Raw genomic sequence first — 18545 nt, 5'->3', positions numbered from 1 at the left:
CCTCTATTTTCTCAACACTACGAAAATCACTTTTCCTCTGAATTTTCCTCTCTTGCTCTCCCTGGACTCAGAATACTCCACCCTACATACATTTCCTAACTCCGACATCCTTGCTGTGTTGAAATCAAGGCCCATTGTGCTGTCGCCTCCTCGAACTCAAATCTGTGGAACTCCTTACCATCCTGGATCTGCCCGTGCTCCTGTGGCAGGCAATATTTTAAGACACAACCTTGGCCTCATCGAACCCCATTTCTTCATTTACTGTATTTTTTTCTTTACTCTTTACAGTTTTCATATGTCCGGCAGTAAATGCTCCAACCCTCCAATGAGGTGTTGACAAAATAGGAAAAATTGTCCCAGCCTGTAACTCACTCCCGGGTATCTGTTATTCTATATATAAACCCCCCGAACCCCTCGATTAGATTCCAGCCTGTAACTTACTCCCGGGTATCTGTTATTCTATATATAAACCCCCCCGAACCCCTTGATTAGATTCCAGCCTGTAACTTACTCCCGGGTATCTGTTATTCTATATATAAACCCCCCGAACCCCTCGATTAGATTCCAGCCTGTAACTCACTCCCGGGTATCTGTTATTCTATATATAAACCCCCCGAACCCCTTGATTAGATTCCAGCCTGTAACTTACTCCCGGGTATCTGTTATTCTATATATAAACCCCCCAAACCCCTTGATTAGATTCCAGCCTGTAACTTACTCCCGGGTATCTGTTATTCTATATATAAACCCCCCAAACCCCTTGATTAGATTCCAGCCTGTAACTTACTCCCGGGTATCTGTTATTCTATATATAAACCCCCCAAACCCCTTGATTAGATTCCAGCCTGTAACTCACTCCCGGGTATCTGTTATTCTATATATAAACCACCCGAACCCCTCGATTAGATTCCAGCCTGTAACTTACTCCCGGGTATCTGTTATTCTATATATAAACCCCCCAAACCCCTTGATTAGATTCCAGCCTGTAACTCACTCCCGGGTATCCGTTATTCTATATATAAACCCCCCAAACCCCTTGATTAGATTCCAGCCTGTAACTCACTCCCGGGTATCTGTTATTCTATATATAAACCACCCGAACCTCTTGATTAGATTCCAGCCTGTAACTCACTCCCGGGTATCCTTTATTCTATATATAAACCCCCGAACCCCTTGATTAGATTCCAGCCTGTAACTCACTCCCGGGTATCTGTTATTCTATATATAAACCCCCGAACCCCTCGATTAGATTCCAGCCTGTAACTCACTCTCAGGTATCCGTTATTCTATATATAAACCACCCGAACCCCTCGATTAGATTCCAGTCTGTAACTCACTCCTGGGAATCTGTTATTCTGTACACCACTCCCCTGATGACTAACACAGCAAATACAAAAGTATCTCCGACATTTGTGGCTCATTAGATTTTCTAAAAAAATAAAGAAACAGCCCAGAGTGTTAACTGGATCCATACGAGGCCCGTCTTTATTGGATCCACATTTCTGGAGTCTTCCTACACCTATAATGAAAGAAAACCTGGAAAAATATCCATCAGAATTTCTCTGGAACTCAATTGCTTAAAATTGGAAAACAAAATTTTAAAATTGCACATGTCTGATTTCCTGTCTGCACTGGGATACTGGGAAACATTCCCAAGGTCCTCCATCAATTCCAGTTCGGTGCGGTGGAAAGATTCACCTTTCTTTACGAGGTTAAAGCTCCTTCCTCATACTGTTACTTTTCCAGTTTCATCCTCTGCTGTTGTGCTGCCTCCTGCTGAGATACTCACATGCTCTCGATATCCCACCCCTCACTGTAATACTCTCTATATCACACCCCTCACTGTAATACTCTCTATATCCCACCCCTCACTGCAATACTCTCTATATCCCACCCCTCACTGCAATACTCTCTATATCCCACCCCTCACTGCAATACTCTCTATATCCCACCCCTCACTGCGATACTCTCTATATCCCACCCCTCACTGCAATACTCTCTATATCCCACCCCTCACTGCGATACTCTCTATATCCCACCCCTCACTGCGATACTCTCTATATCCCACCCCTCACTGCAATACTCTCTATATCCCACCCCTCACTGCAATACTCTCTATATCCCACCCCTCACTGCGATACTCTCTATATCCCACCCCTCACTGCAATACTCTCTATATCCCACCCCTCACTGCAATACTCTCTATATCCCACCCCTCACTGCAATACTCTCTATATCCCACCCCTCACTGCAATACTCTCTATATCCCACCCCTCACTGCAATACTCTCTATATCCCACCCCTCACTGCAATACTCTCTATATCCCACCCCTCACTGCGATACTCTCTATATCCCACCCCTCACTGCGATACTCTCTATATCCCACCCCTCACTGCAATACTCTCTATATCCCACCCCTCACTGCAATACTCTCTATATCCCACCCCTCACTGCGATACTCTCTATATCCCACCCCTCACTGCAATACTCTCTATATCCCACCCCTCACTGCAATACTCTCTATATCCCACCCCTCACTGCAATACTCTCTATATCCCACCCCTCACTGCAATACTCTCTATATCCCACCCCTCACTGCAATACTCTCTAAATCCCACCCCTCACTGCAATACTCTCTATATCCCACCCCTCACTGCAATACTCACTATATCCCACCCCTCACTGCAATACTCTCGATATCCCACCCCTCACTGCAATACTCTCTATATCCCACCCCTCACTGCAATACTCTCTATATCCCACCCCTCACTGCAATACTCTCTATATCCCACCCCTCACTGCAATACTCACTATATCCCACCCCTCACTGCAATACTCACTATATCCCACGCCTCACTGCAATACTCTCGATATCCCACCCCTCACTGCAATACTCTCTATATCCCACCCCTCACTGCGATACTCTCTATATCCCACCCCTCACTGCAATACTCACTATATCCCACCCCTCACTGCAATACTCTCTATATCCCACCCCTCACTGCGATACTCTCTATATCCCACCCCTCACTGCAATACTCTCTATATCCCACCCCTCATTGCGATACTCTCTATATCCCACCCCTCATTGCGATACTCTCTATATCCCACCCCTCATTGCGATACTCTCTATATCCCACCCCTCACTGCTATACTCTCTATATCCCACCCCACATTGCGATACTCTCTATATCCCACCCCTCATTGCGATACTCTCTATATCCCACCCCTCATTGCGATACTCTCTATATCCCACCCCTCACTGCAATACTCTCGATATCACACCCCTCACTGCAATACTCTCGATATCACACCCTTCACTGCAATACTCTCTATATCCCACCCCTCACTGCAATACTCTCTATATCCCACCCCTCACTGCAATACTCACTATATCCCACCCCTCACTGCAATACTCTCTATATCCCACCCCTCACTGCAATACTCTCTATATCCCACCCCTCACTGCAATACTCTCTATATCCCACCCCTCACTGCAATACTCACTATATCACACCCTCACTGCAATACTCTCTATATCCCACCCCTCACTGCAATACTCTCCATATCCCACCCCTCACTGCAATACTCTCTATATCCCACCCCTCACTGCAATACTCTCTATATCCCACCCCTCACTGCAATACTCTCTATATCCCACCCCTCACTGCAATACTCTCTATATCCGACCCCTCACTGCAATACCCACTATATCACACCCTTCACTGCAATACTCTCGATATCCCACCCCTCACTGCAATACTCTCTATATCCCACCCCTCACTGCAATACTCTCTATATCACACCCTTCACTGCAATACTCTCTATATCCCACCCCTCACTGCAATACTCACTATATACCACCCCTCACTGCAATACTCACTATATCACACCCTCACTGCAATACTCTCTATATCCCACCCCTCACTGCAATACTCTCTATATCCCACCCCTCACTGCAATACTCTCTATATCCCACCCCTCACTGCAATACTCTCTATATCCCACCCCTCACTGCAATACTCTCTATATCCCACCCCTCACTGCAATACTCTCTATATCCCACCCCTCACTGCAATACTCACTATATCACACCTTCACTGCAATACTCTCGATATCCCACCCCTCACTGCAATACTCTCTATATCCCACCCCTCACTGCAATACTCTCTATATCCCACCCCTCACTGCAATACTCTCTATATCCCACCCCTCACTGCAATACTCACTATATCCCACCCCTCACTGCAATACTCACTATATCCCACCCCTCACTGCAATACTCTCGATATCCCACCCCTCACTGCAATACTCACTATATCCCACCCCTCACTGCGATACTCTCTATATCCCACCCCTCACTGCAATACTCACGATATCCCACCCCTCACTGCAATACTCTCTATATCCCACCCCTCACTGCGATACACTCTATATCCCACCCCTCATTGCGATACTCTCTATATCCCACCCCTCATTGCGATACTCTTAATATATCCCACCCCTCATTGCGATATTCTATATCCCACCCCTCATTGCGATACTCTCTATATCCCACCCCTCACTGCAATACTCTCTATATCCCACCCCACATTGCGATACTCTCTATATCCCACCCCTCATTGCGATACTCTCTATATCCCACCCCTCATTGCGATACTCTCTATATCCCACCCCTCACTGCAATACTCTCGATATCCCACCCCTCACTGCAATACTCTCTATATCCCACCCCTCACTGCAATACTCTCTATATCCCACCCCTCTCTGCAATACTCACTATATCACACCCTCACTGCAATACTCTCTATATCCCACCCCTCACTGCAATACTCTCTATATCCCACCCCTCACTGCAATACTCTCTATATCCCACCCCTCACTGCAATACTCTCTATATCCCACCCCTCACTGCAATACTCTCTATATCCCACCCCTCACTGCAATACTCTCTATATCCGACCCCTCACTGCAATACCCACTATATCACACACTTCACTGCAATACTCTCTATATCCCACCCCTCACTGCAATACTCTCTATATCCCACCCCTCACTGCAATACTCTCGATATCCCACCCCTCACTGCAATACTCTCTATATCCCACCCCTCACTGCAATACTCTCTATATCCCACCCCTCACTGCAATACTCACTATATCCCACCCCTCACTGCAATACTCTCTATATCCCACCCCTCACTGCGATACACTCTATATCCCACCCCTCATTGCGATACTCTCTATATCCCACCCCTCATTGCGATACTCTCTATATCCCACCCCTCATTGCGATACTCTCTATATCCCACCCCACATTGCGATACTCTCTATATCCCACCCCTCATTGCGATACTCTCTATATCCCACCCCTCATTGCGATACTCTCTATATCCCACCCCTCACTGCAATACTCTCGATATCACACCCCTCACTGCAATACTCTCTATATCACACCCTTCACTGCAATACTCTCTATATCACACCCTTCACTGCAATACTCTCTGTATCCCACCCCTCACTGCAATACTCACTATATCCCACCCCTCACTGCAATACTCACTATATCACACCCTCACTGCAATACTCTCTATATCCCACCCCTCACTGCAATACTCTCTATATCCCACCCCTCACTGCAATACTCTCTATATCCCACCCCTCACTGCAATACTCTCTATATCCCACCCCTCACTGCAATACTCTCTATATCCCACCCCTCACTGCAATACTCTCTATATCCCACCCCTCTCTGCAATACTCACTATATCACCCCCTCTCTGCAATACTCTCTATATCCCACCCCTCACTGCAATACTCTCTATATCCCACCCCTCACTGCAATACTCTCTATATCCCACCCCTCACTGCAATACTCTCTATATCCCACCCCTCACTGCAATACTCTCTATATCCCACCCCTCACTGCAATACTCTCTATATCCGACCCCTCACTGCAATACCCACTATATCACACCCTTCACTGCAATACTCTCTATATCCCACCCCTCACTGCAATACTCTCTATATCCCACCCCTCACTGCAATACTCTCTATATCACACCCTTCACTGCAATACTCTCTATATCCCACCCCTCACTGCAATACTCACTATATCCCACCCCTCACTGCAATACTCACTATATCACACCCTCACTGCAATACTCTCTATATCCCACCCCTCACTGCAATACTCTCTATATCCCACCCCTCACTGCAATACTCTCTATATCCCACCCCTCACTGCAATACTCTCTATATCCCACCCCTCACTGCAATACTCTCTATATCCCACCCCTCACTGCAATACCCACTATATCACACCCTTCACTGCAATACTCTCTATATCCCACCCTTCACTGCAATACTCTCTATATCCCACCCCTCACTGCAATACTCTCTATATCCCACCCTTCTCTGCAATACTCACTATATCACACCCTCACTGCAATACTCACTATATCCCACCCCTCACTGCAATACTCTCTATATCCCACCCCTCACTGCAATACTCACTATATCACACCCTCACTGCAATACTCTCTATATCCCACCCCTCACTGCAATACTCTCTATATCCCACCCCTCACTGCAATACTCTCTATATCCCACCCCTCACTGCAATACTCTCTATATCCCACCCCTCACTGCAATACCCACAATATCCCACCCCTCACTGCAATACCCACAATATCCCACCCCTCACTGCAATACTCTCTATATCCCACCCCTCACTGCAATACTCTCTGTATCCCACCCCTCACTGCAATACTCTCTATATCACACCCTCACTGCAATACTCTCTATATCCCACCCCTCACTGCAATACTCTCTATATCCCACCCCTCACTGCAATACTCACTATATCCCACCCCTCACTGCAATACCCACTATATCCCACCCCTCACTGCAATACTCTCTATATCCCACCCCTCACTGCAATACTCTCTATATCCCATCCCTCACTGCAATACTCTCTATATCCCACCCCTCACTGCAATACTCTCTATATCCCACCCCTCACTGCAATACTCACTATATCCCACCCCTCACTGCAATACTCTCTATATCCCACCCCTCATTGCAATACTCACTATATCCCACCCCTCACTGCAATACTCTCTATATCCCACCCCTCACTGCAATACTCTCTATATCCCACCCCTCACTGCAATACTCTCTATATCCCACCCCTCACTGCAATACTCTCTATATCCCACCCCTCACTGCAATACTCTCTATATCCCACCCCTCACTGCAATACTCTCTATATCCCACCCCTCACTGCAATACTCTCTATATCCCACCCCTCACTGCGATACTCTCTATATCACACCCCTCACTGCAATACTCTCTATATCCCACCCCTCACTGCGATACTCTCTATATCCCACCCCTCACTGCGATACTCTCTATATCCCACCCCTCACTGCAATACTCACTATATCACACCCTCACTGCAATACTCACTATATCACACCCTTCACTGCAATACACTCTATATCACACCCTTCACTGCAATACTATCTATATCACATCCTTTTTCACTGCAATACTCTCTATATCACACCCTTCACTGCAATACTCTCTATATCCCACCCTCACTGCAATACTCTGTATATCCCACCCCTCACTGCAATACTCTCTATATCCCACCCCTCACTGCAATACTCTCTATATCCCACCCCTCACTGTAACATGCTCTGGTGTAACATATGTAGCTCCTGTTGCCTCTCTAACACAGCAGCCAACTCCCCCGATCTTTAAACCTCACCTTCACTGTCATAATGTAAGGCTCCCACACACACAGCCTGACAAAGAGAATCTGCAGGATTTGGGTGATTTATAAGCATTCCTATTAGCATTAACACGAACCTCTCTCACAATCCTCGGCATCATTTGAGACCTACTTTGTGAAACAGTGAATAGCACGGCTCCTGACAGTATGGAGAGGATTAGTTCTGCCCAATTAGCAAATACTGATGATTTCTTGTTCAGACAGTACGTGCTGTCAATTGCTCTTTTTCTTTAATGCTCGGTTGAAAGTGGGACTACGAAGAAGAGATAGTTTAATTAAACCTGCTTCCACCAGCAGTTTAGAAGTGGTGGCAGTCTGCAATTGAGTGATAGGAACATAGGAACTGCTAGACGGAGAAAGACCAAGGTCCATCCAGTTCGCCTTCGACCACCCTGGTAATCGTCTGATACAACGATAATGGAGTTGTTGACTAATCATAGCAATCAACCTCTAGCAATGGGCATGATTTTATCAAGGGAGCGGGGTGGAATTCCTGATGGGAAACCCGGAAGTATGGGCCTGGCGGGGGGAGGGGAAGCACTCCCACTCCTCCGGGCCCACAAACTGAATAATAAAGGCACTTACCTGCAGTTTCGGGCCTTCTCGCCTCCTCTCGCGTGGCGTGAAGCAGAAGGCCCGGGAATCCCGGCCCCAATAAAAAAACCTGTCAAAATGGAGGCCCGCAGCCTCCTCGAAAGCTTTCACTGACCGACCCGCCTCCCGAGAGCTGGTTGGCCGCCCGCCCCTCATCCCGCCTCCGTGAAAACTGGAAGTGGGCGGGTTGGAGGCGGGTTTTAGATTTTAAACATTTTTACTGCCCCCCTGCCCCCAACACACCCGTTAAAACCATGTCCAATGAGTCTAAACAGACCCAGACATGAGGTGAAGAAAACCCCAGTGGTGGAGAGCTTTGGGAACCATCGGTCCAAAGTCACCTCTTCCACTCAAGCCTGCTGCACTTACTATAGGAACAGGAATAGGCCATTCAGCCCCTCGAGCCTGTTCCATCATTCAATGAGATCATGGCTGATTTGTATCCTAACTCCATACACTCACCTTGGCTCTGCATCCCTTATACCCTTGGCCAGCATAAATCTATCGGTCTCAGATTTAATATTATTAATTGAGCAAGCACCTACTGCTTTTTGTGGGAGAGCGTTCCACACTTCTATCACCCTTTGCGTCAAGAAGTGTTTCCTAACTTCTCTCCTGAACGGCCTGGCTCTGATTTTAAGTTTTTTTAAAAATTCGTTCATGGGATGTGGGCGTCGCTGGCCAGGTCAGCATTTATTGCCCATCCCTAATTGCCCTTGAGAAGGTGGTGGTGAGCCTCCTTCTTGAACCACTGCAGTCCGTGTGGTGAAGGTTCTCCCACAGTGCTGTTAGGAAGGGAGTTCCAGGATTTTGAACCAGCAACAATGAAGGAACGGCGATATATTTCCAAGTCGGGATGGTGTGTGACTTGGAGGGGAACGTGCAGGTGGTGTTGTTCCCATGTGCCTGCTGCTCTTGTCCTTCTAGGCGGGTTTAAGAGGTGCTGTCGAAGAAGCCTTGGCAAGTTGCTGCAGTGCATCCTGTGGATGGTACACACTGCAGCCATGGTGCACCGGTGGTGAAGGGAGTGAACGTTTAGGGAGGTGGATGGGGTGCCAATCAAGCGGATTGCTTTGTCCTGGACGGCATCGAGCTTCTTGAGTGTTGTTGGAGCTGCACTCATCCAGGCAAGTGGAGAGTATTCCATCACACTCCTGACTTGTGCCTTGTAGATAGTGGAAAGGCTTTGGGGAGTCAGGAGATGAGTCACTCGTCGCAGAATACCCAGCCTCTGACCTGCTCTTGTAGCCACAGTATTTATATGGCTGGTCCAGTTAAGTTTCTGGTCAATGGTGACCTCCATGATGTTGATGGTAGGGGATTCGGCGATGGTAATGCCATTGAATGTCAAGGGGAGGTGGTTAGACTCTCTCTTGTTGGAGATGGTCATTGCCTGGCACTTGTCTGGCACGAATGTACTTGCCACTTATCAACCCAAGCCTGGATGTTGTCCAGGTCTTGCTGCATGCGGGCACGGACTGCTTCATTATCTGAGGGGTTTGCGAATGGAACTGAACACTGTGCAATCATCAGCGAACATCCCCATTTCTGATCTCATGATGGAGGGAAGTACATTGATGAAGCAGCTGAAGATGGTTGGGCCTAGGACACTGCCTTGAGGCACTCCTGCAGCAATGTCCTGGGGCTGAGATGATTGGCCTCCAACAACCACTACCATCTTCCTTTGTGCTAGGTATGACTCCAGCCACTGGAGAGTTTTCCCCCTGATTCCCATTGACTTCAATTTTACTAGGGCTCCTTGGTGCCACACTCGGTCAAATGCTGCCTTGATATCAAGGGCAGTCACTCTCACCTCACCTCTGGAATTCAGCTCTTTTGTCCATGTTTGGATCAAGGCTGTAATGAGATTTGGAGCCGAATGGTCCTGGCGGAACCCAAACTGAGCATCGGTGAGCAGGTTATTGGTGAGTAAGTGCCGCTTGATAGCACTGTCGACGTCACCTTCCATCACTTTGCTGATGATTGAGAGTAGACTGATGGGGCGGTAATTGGCCGGATTGGATTTGTCCTGTTTTTTGTGGACAGGACATATCTGGGCAATTTTCCACATTGTCGGGTAGATGCCAGTGTTGTAGCTGTACTGGAACAGTTTGGCTAGAGGCGCGGCTAGTTCTGGAGCACAAGTCTTCAGCACTACAGCCGGGATGTTGTCGGGGCCCATAGCCTTTGCTGTATCCAGTGCACTCAGCCGATTCTTGATTTCATGTGGAGTGAATCGAATTGGCCGAAGACTGGCTTCTGTGATGGTCAGGATATTGAGAGGAGGCCGAGATGGATCATCCACTCGGCACTTCTGGCTGAAGATGGTTGCAAATGCTTCAGCCTTGTCTTTTGCACTCACGTGCTGAACTCTGCCATTATTGAGGATGGGGATGTTTACAGAGCCTTCTCCTCCCGTTAGTTGTTTAATTATCCACCACCATACACGACTGGATGTGACAGGTCTGCAGAGCTTTGATCTGATCCGTTGGTTGTGGAATCGCTTAGCTCTGTCTATAGCATGTTGCTTCCACTGTTTAGCATGCATGTAGTCCTATGTTGTAGCTTCACCAGGTTGGCACCTCATTTTTAGGTATGCCTGGATGCTGCTCTTGTACACTCCTCATTGAACCAGGGTTGATCCCCTGGCTTGTTGGTAATGGTAGAGTGAGGAATATGCCGGGCCATGAGGTTACAGATTGTGCTGGAATACAATTCTGCTGCTGCTGATGGCCCACAGCGCCTCATGGATGCCCAGTTTTGAGCTGCTAGATCTGTTCTGAATCTATCCCATTTAGCACGGTGGTAGTGTCAAACAACACATTGGATGGTGTCCTCAGTGTGAGGACGGGACTACGTCGCCACAAGAACTGTGCATGGTCACTCCTACCAATACTGTCATGGACAGATGCATCTGCAACAGGTAGATTGGATGAGGACGAGGTCAACCAGGTTTTGCCCTCGTGTTGGTTCGCTCACCACCTGCCGCAGGCCCAGACTGGCAGCTATGTCCTTCAGGACTCGGCCAGTAGTGGTGCTACCGAGGTGGTCTTGGTGATGGACATTGAAGTCCCCCACCCAGAGTAAATTCTGTGACCTTGCTACCCTCAGTGCTTCCTCCAAGTGGAGCTCAACATGGAGGAGGCCTGATTCATCAGCTGAGGGAGGACAGTAGGAAGTTTCCTTGCCCTTTGCTGTGGGCCAGACTGGGTAAGGACAGCAGGTTTCTTTCCCTAAGAGGAGGGACATTAGTGAACCAGATACATGTTTATGACGATCTGGTAGTGTTCATGGCCACCATTACTGATACTAGTCTTTTTTTAAATTCCAGATTTTATTTAATTAATTGAATTTAAATTCCACAACTGCCATGGCAGGATTTAGAACTCATGACTCTGGATTACTAGTCTAGCAACATAACCACGATGCTCCCATACCCAGTAAAGTTACATCCCCTTGTCCTAGACTCCCCCACCAGCGGAAAAAGTTTCTCTCTCTCCACCCTATCAATTCCTTTCAAAATTCTAAAAACCTCAATCACATCACCCCATTACCTTCTATATTGCAGGCAATGCAAGCCTGGTTTATGTAATCTCTCCTCATGATCTAACCCTTGGAGCCCTGGTAACATTCCAGCATTTCCTGTTATTTATTTCACACCAGAAACTCTCCTGCGTTTGATTCGATTGAATCTGCTTCCACCGCCCTTTCAGGCAGTGCATCCCAGATCGGAACAACTCGCTGAGTAAAAAAAATGTCTCCGTGTCTGAAGAACTCTGGTTCTTTTTGACGATCGCCTTAAATCTGTGTCCTCTGGTTACCGACCCTTCTGCCACTGGAAACAGTTTCTCCTTATTTACTCTCATCAAAACCCCTCGTGATTTTTGAATATCTCTATTAAATCTTTCGTTTCAGGCATGTGATGTATCCTCTGTCCTCTCTTGGCTACGGTACCCCTGTGAATAACCAGCACACATGTCTCCGACACACACACACACACACACACAGCTGCTCTAACTCACGCTCTCACGACAGCTCGAGACTGTGGGACGTCCGGTCTCCCTCGTTCTCCCCTTCCTCCGGCAATCTGGTCGAGATGGGACCAGGAAGGGCCCTCCCCTACCCCACCCCGGTGTGGTCCCCAGCTGCTCAGAAGGTGAATTTCCTTCTTTAAGAGAGATGAAAGTGACACCTTTCTCCAACAGGGTGCAAAGCGGAAAGAAAAAAAAACCAGCAGGCATTCAGCACAGTTGAACAACAGGGGTCCTTCGAGCTACTGAGGCGTTCTGAAGCACGGGCTGTTCATGCGCTGAGAAAATTCTACACGAGTTCTGACCTAATTATTTTTTTTTACAAATATTATATTTGCCACGGCAACTAATGACTAACAAAAATGGCCCAGAATTTGCTGTCAAATTAACGGTGAGGCTAATGGTGCTCGCCGTTACTCACGCACAAATCGCACGGCAGCTTCAGGCGAGGGCGGAGGCGCAGTTCAACGCCGAAATCCCAAAGTTGCTGTCCGAGGTGAGCCGCTCTGCTGTTAGCTTCGCGAAAGCGGCATCTCTCTGCCTGCCTCCCCATTGAGATGCATTGAACGGCGTGTCGCTCCTGTATTTGCGCGGTAGATACGGACTAAACTCGCCACAGAAAGCTAAGTCAAGTCGTTTCAAGTCTAAGTACAATTTTAATGACGTGATAAGTGTTAATTACTGGCGATCAACCCCTCTGGCACAGAAAATTAACTATTACAAGTGTGGAGTCTCATTCCTTCAGCTTTTAATTGTTGTTGGAGATTTTTTAAAAATTAAACATTTTTTAAAAACTTTTTCTTTCCCTCTCTTTCTGTACCTGATTTGACATTGAATTCACTATTCTAACTTACACTTCCTGGTTCTGACTCTGCGCTGCTCATTTCACAATCCTTCGATCCGATTGTCTTAAGGAGATACCCAGTCGCTTGCCCCGTTCGCTCAGGTCCCAGATGCCCCGATTCCCTCGCCACGCTGTCGCCATCTCTCACGTGCGGCTCAAAATCTCATGCAGATTAAACAGCCAAAGGACGAGTCTAACTGACAGGGGGCGGCCGGTCGTTCACCGGCTACAGCAAATTCTGGGTCGTTGATTCAAATATGGTGGAGACCTCTGAGAATCCAATTGGGTTTTTATCAGACTGTGTGTGTGTGTGTGTGTGTGTGTGTGTGTGTGTGTATAAATCTCAGCTAAATGCTCCAGCCACGCATGCGTGTGGACACGCACACATATATTTTCGTGGGCTATTCGCCCATGTAGGGCATTACAGCCGAGCCTGATCCTGTCGTTTGCCGAATTCCGCGCACGCACACTCCCGGACGGTGATCAGGAATGGGAACCCCACAGCCTGTGTTTTTCTTGTCCCCTCCTTTGCCCAGAGGCACAAAGCCTAACAAGAAAAACGAAAGTACTTGCATTCGTATAGTGCCTTTCACATCCTCAGGACGTCCCAAAGCGCTTTACAGACAATGAAGTACTTTTTTTTTTAAAAAGTGTAGCCATTGTTGTAATGTAGGGAAACGTGGCAGTCAATTCACGCACAGAAAGATCCCACAAACAGCAATGTGATAATGACCAGTGACATTGGTTGAGGGATAAATATTGGCCAGGACGCCAGGAAGAGCTCCCCGGCTCGTCTTCGAAACAATGCCATGAGATCTTTTCCATCCACCTGAGAGGGCAGACAGGGCCTCGGTTTAACGTCTCATCTGAAAGACGGCACCTCCGACAGTGCAGCACTCCCTCAGTACTGGCCTAGACTTTGTGCTCAAGTGCCTGGAGTGGGGTGTAAACCCATGACCTTCTGACCCAGACAAGAGAGTGCTGCCCACTGAGCCACGGCTGGCACTGCGGTAACTCCGCACGGACGGGATCGGAGGGCGTTCCTGGTTTGTGCGACTCAGCAACATTGGACAGCTGTAGTTACATAAAGGAAGATTTGCATTTATATAGCGCCTTTCACGGCCTGAGAACATCCCAAAGAGCTTTACAGCCATTGAAGTACTTTTTTTTTTAAGAAGTGTAGTCACTGTTGTAATGTTGGGGAAACGTGGCAGCAAATTTACGCACAGCAAGATCCCACAAACAGCACTGTGATAATGACCGGATAATCTGTTTTCGGCGATGTTGCTTGAGGGATAAATATTGGCCCCAGGACACGACTGTGATAAGGGCTGGCCGCCCAGGGACGCAGGAATCCCGCTGGGTTTTTCCATTCACTCCTTCGGTACTTACATTTCGGTGATGGTGTCGGGGAGATTGGCAGGGATTGCGGTTAGGCCCTTTCCCCGACAGTCGACGATGCTGTTGCTGCATGTGCACACGGCAGGACACGAGCCCGAGGACAGGCCGCAGGACTGGGACCGAGAGCTGTCCGAATAACCTGCAGCAGCAGAGAGAGAGAGAGAGAGAGGAACAAAGGGTTAACTCCGCCCAACACTGCGGCCTACAGAGAAAGGGCCTTGCATTTATACATCATCTGTTACCTTCTCAACAACAGCAACAATCAGCAATGTGATAATGACCAGATCATCTGTTTTTTAGTGATGTTGGTTGAGGGATAAATATTGGCCAGGACACTGGGGAGAACTCCCCCTGCTCTTCTTCAGGCCATGGGATCTTCCACGTCCACCCAAGAGGGCAGATGGGACCTCGGTTTAATGTCAGTTTGAGAATTTCATGGTCACTTTTACTGACACGAGTCTTTTAACTTTCCCGATTGTTTTTTAAAACTGAATTCAAATTCTCAAACTGACATCATCGGACCCCGATCTACATATTTAAAGAAGGACACCGCCTGCTCAGAAGGGCAAGGTTAAAATAGAAGACGGCAGGATCGGTGCGGGATGTCAGCGGGTAAGTCCCCCGTTCAATTTTAACCGCCAGGCGAGTTACATAGAATGTACTGAACAGAAACAGGCCATTCGACCCAACTGGTCTATGCCGGTGTTTATGCTCCACACGAGCCTCCTCCCTCCCCTCTTCATCTAATCCCATCAGCGTAACCTTCCATTACTTTGTTGGTTGAGAGATAAATATTGGCCCAGGGCACCGGGGAGAACTCCCCCTGCTCTTCTTCGAAATAGTGGCCATTGGATCTTTTACATCCACCTGAGAGGGCAGACGGGGCCTCGGTTTAATGTCTCATCCGAAAGGCGGCACCTCCGACAGTGCAGCACTCCCTCAGTGCTGGCACCGGGAGTGTCAGCTTGGATTATGGGCGCTAGTCTCTGGAGTGGGGCTCGAACCCAAGACCTTCTGACTCAGAGGCGAGAGTGCTGCCCACTGAGCCACGGCTAACACTGTAGAGCGGAACAAGGAGGCAACAAAAACAGGGAGACGGGTTCCCTCTCCCAAAACACGAACGATATTAAAAAATAATGGAGATCAGTGCAGAGAAGCATCTTGCGCTGGGAATCGAGCGTTATAAGAAAATGTTGACTGAAGAATGTCTCATTTAATCACGTCTCCGTGATCTGCCAACTGCACTTGTGTCTCTTACAGGTTCCACTTACTGCCAAGCCATGTATCCTTTGTCTTCTCTTTTTAATTTATTTTGTTGAGAGATCTAATCTATGTGACCTCAGCCAGAATTCCCCGCTCCTCTGCCCCCCCTCGTTCACCCCCCCTCCCCCAGCCCATAACCAATTAGAAGTGCTGGGGTCTGTCAAAAGGCATCAAAGATTCACAAATTAAATTTTCAGGAAAACTTGCATTAAACCACGTTTCCTTATCTCCCTCGAGGCCAGTGGGTTTACTTCCAAGGATCACAGCCCACTCGCTGCCCATAAATCACAGGCACCAGCCAGAGAGAGAGAGAGAGAGAGAGAAAAAGAGGGCGAGCAATTAAAGCTGAGAATCGAATCAGGTTATCTGTGGTGCGCGGCCTAGTAGTAGAGGCTTTCAATCACCACCAGGGCCTTGTGCAGCTGCAGTAATGAGCCTTAAGGCGTTCGTTCATCTGCTCATGGTAACCGAAGGGACTTTGGCTTAATTCTGCGTGTCACCTTGAAACAATTCCTACGCATTCACCTGTGCTTTCAAGTTGGTTCCTACAGGCTTGGAATCATTAGTGCTGGGACATATGGGCCTTACCTTCGGTTAGATACAGAGTAAAGCTCCCTCTACACTGTCCCATCCAACACTCCCAGGGCAGATACAGCACGGGTTAGATACAGAGTAAAGCTCCCTCTACACTGTCCCATCAAACACTCCCAGGGCAGGTACAGCACGGGTTAGATACAGAGTAAAGCTCCCTCTCCACTGTCCCATCAAACACTCCCAGGGGAGGTACAGCACTCGGGTTAATTTCTCGAGGAATAGAATTGAAAAGCAAAGAAGTTATATTAAACTTGTATAGAACCTCGGTTAGACCACACTTGGAGTATTGTGAACAGTTCTGGTCTCCATATTATAGAAAGGATATAGAGGCACTGGAGAGAGGAAAGGCTGAACAGGCTGGGGCTCTTTTCTCTAGAAAAGAGAAGGCTGAGGAATGACCTGATAGAGGCCCTTAAGATTTTGATAGGGTAGATGTAGAGAAAATGTTTCCACTTGTAGGGGAGACAAAACTAGAGGTCATAAATATAAAATAGTCGCTAATAAATCCAGTAGGGGAATTCAGGAGAAACTTCTTTACCCAGAGAGTGGTGAGAATGTGGAACTCACTACCACAAGGAATAGATGAGGCAAATAGCATAGATGCATTTAAGGGGAAGGTAGAGAAACATATGAGGGAGAAAGGAATAGAAGGATATCCTGATAGGGTGAGATGAAGTAGGGAGGAAGGAGGCTCGTCTGGAGCATAAACACCGGCATAAACCAATTAATGGGACTCAAGGCGGATAAATCCCCTGGACCTGATGGCTTACATCCTAGGGTCTTGAGGGAAGTGGCAGTAGGGATTGTGGATGCTTTGGTAATCATTTTCCAAAATTCTCTGGACTCGGCAAAGGTCCCGGCAGATTGGAAAACTGCCAATGTAACACCCTTATTTAAAAAGGGTAGTAGGCAGAAGGCTGGAAATTATAGACCAGTTAGCTTAACATCTGTGGTGGGTAAAATTTTGGAGTCTATTATTAAGGAGACAGTAGCAGAACATTTGGATAAACATAATTTAATAGGACAAAGTCAGCATGGCTTTACAAAGGGGAAGTCATGTCTGACAAATTTGCTTGAGTTCTTTGAGGATATAACGTACAGGGTGGATAAAGGGGAACCAGTGGACGTAGTGTATTTGGACTTCCAGAAGGCATTCGACAAGGTGCCACATAAAAGATTATTGCTCAAGATAAAGAATCACTGGATTGGGGGTAATATTCTGGCTTGGGTGGAGGATTGGTTATCTAACAGGAAGCAGAGAGTTGGGATAAATGGTACATTCTCGGACTGGCAACCAGTGGCCAGTGGTGTTCCGCAGGGGTCGGTGCTGGGTCCCCAACTCTTTACAATCTATATTAACGATTTGGAGGTGACCGAGTGTAACATATCAAAGTTTGCAGATGATACAAAGATGGGAGGGAAAGTAGAGAGTGAGGAGGACATAAACAACCTACAAGGGGATATAGACAGGCTGGGTGAGTGGGCGGAGATTTGGCAGATGCAATACAATATTGGAAAATGTGAGGTTATGCACTTTGGCAGGAAAAATCGGAGAGCAAGTTTTTATCTTAATGGCGAGAAACTGGAAAGTACTGCAGTACAAAGGGATCTGGGGGTCCTAGTGCAAGAAAATCAAAAGGTTAGTTTGCAGGTGCAGCAGGTGATCAAGAAGGCCAATGGAATGTTGGCTTTTATTGCTAGGGGGATAGAATATAAAAACAGGGAGGTATTTCTGCAGTTATATAAGGTATTGGTGAGACCGCATCTGGAATACTGCATACAGTTTTGGTCTCCATACTTAAGAAAAGACATACTTGCTCTCGAGGCAGAGCAAAGAAGGTTCACTCGGTTAATCCCGGGGATGAGGGGGTGGACATATGAGGAGAGGTTGAGTAGATTGGGGTTCTACTCATTGGAGTTCAGAAGAATGAGAGGCGATCTTATTGAAACATATAAGATTGTGAAGGGGCTTGATCGGGTGGATGCGGTAAGGATGTTCCCAAGGATGGGTGAAACTAGA

The 18545-nt window shown here is 47.6% G+C and overlaps 1 protein-coding gene across 2 annotated transcripts in view; it reads right to left on the bottom strand.

Annotated features, from left to right (window-relative positions):
* Positions 1 to 18545, bottom strand: part of slit1a (slit homolog 1a (Drosophila)) — a 247292-nt gene that overhangs the window by 96452 nt on the left and 132295 nt on the right. For both annotated transcript variants that reach the window (XM_068002018.1, XM_068002019.1), the window contains exon 9: positions 14660 to 14807. In XM_068002018.1, coding sequence (XP_067858119.1) covers positions 14660 to 14807 — 148 coding nt within the window. The remainder of the gene's footprint in view (positions 1 to 14659; positions 14808 to 18545) is intronic.

This window comes from Heptranchias perlo, chromosome 21 (assembly GCF_035084215.1).
Source record: "Heptranchias perlo isolate sHepPer1 chromosome 21, sHepPer1.hap1, whole genome shotgun sequence".
NCBI lineage: Eukaryota > Metazoa > Chordata > Chondrichthyes > Hexanchiformes > Hexanchidae > Heptranchias > Heptranchias perlo.
The sequence above is the reverse complement of the archived record's forward strand: the minus strand, read 5'-3'. Positions and strand labels throughout refer to the sequence as shown.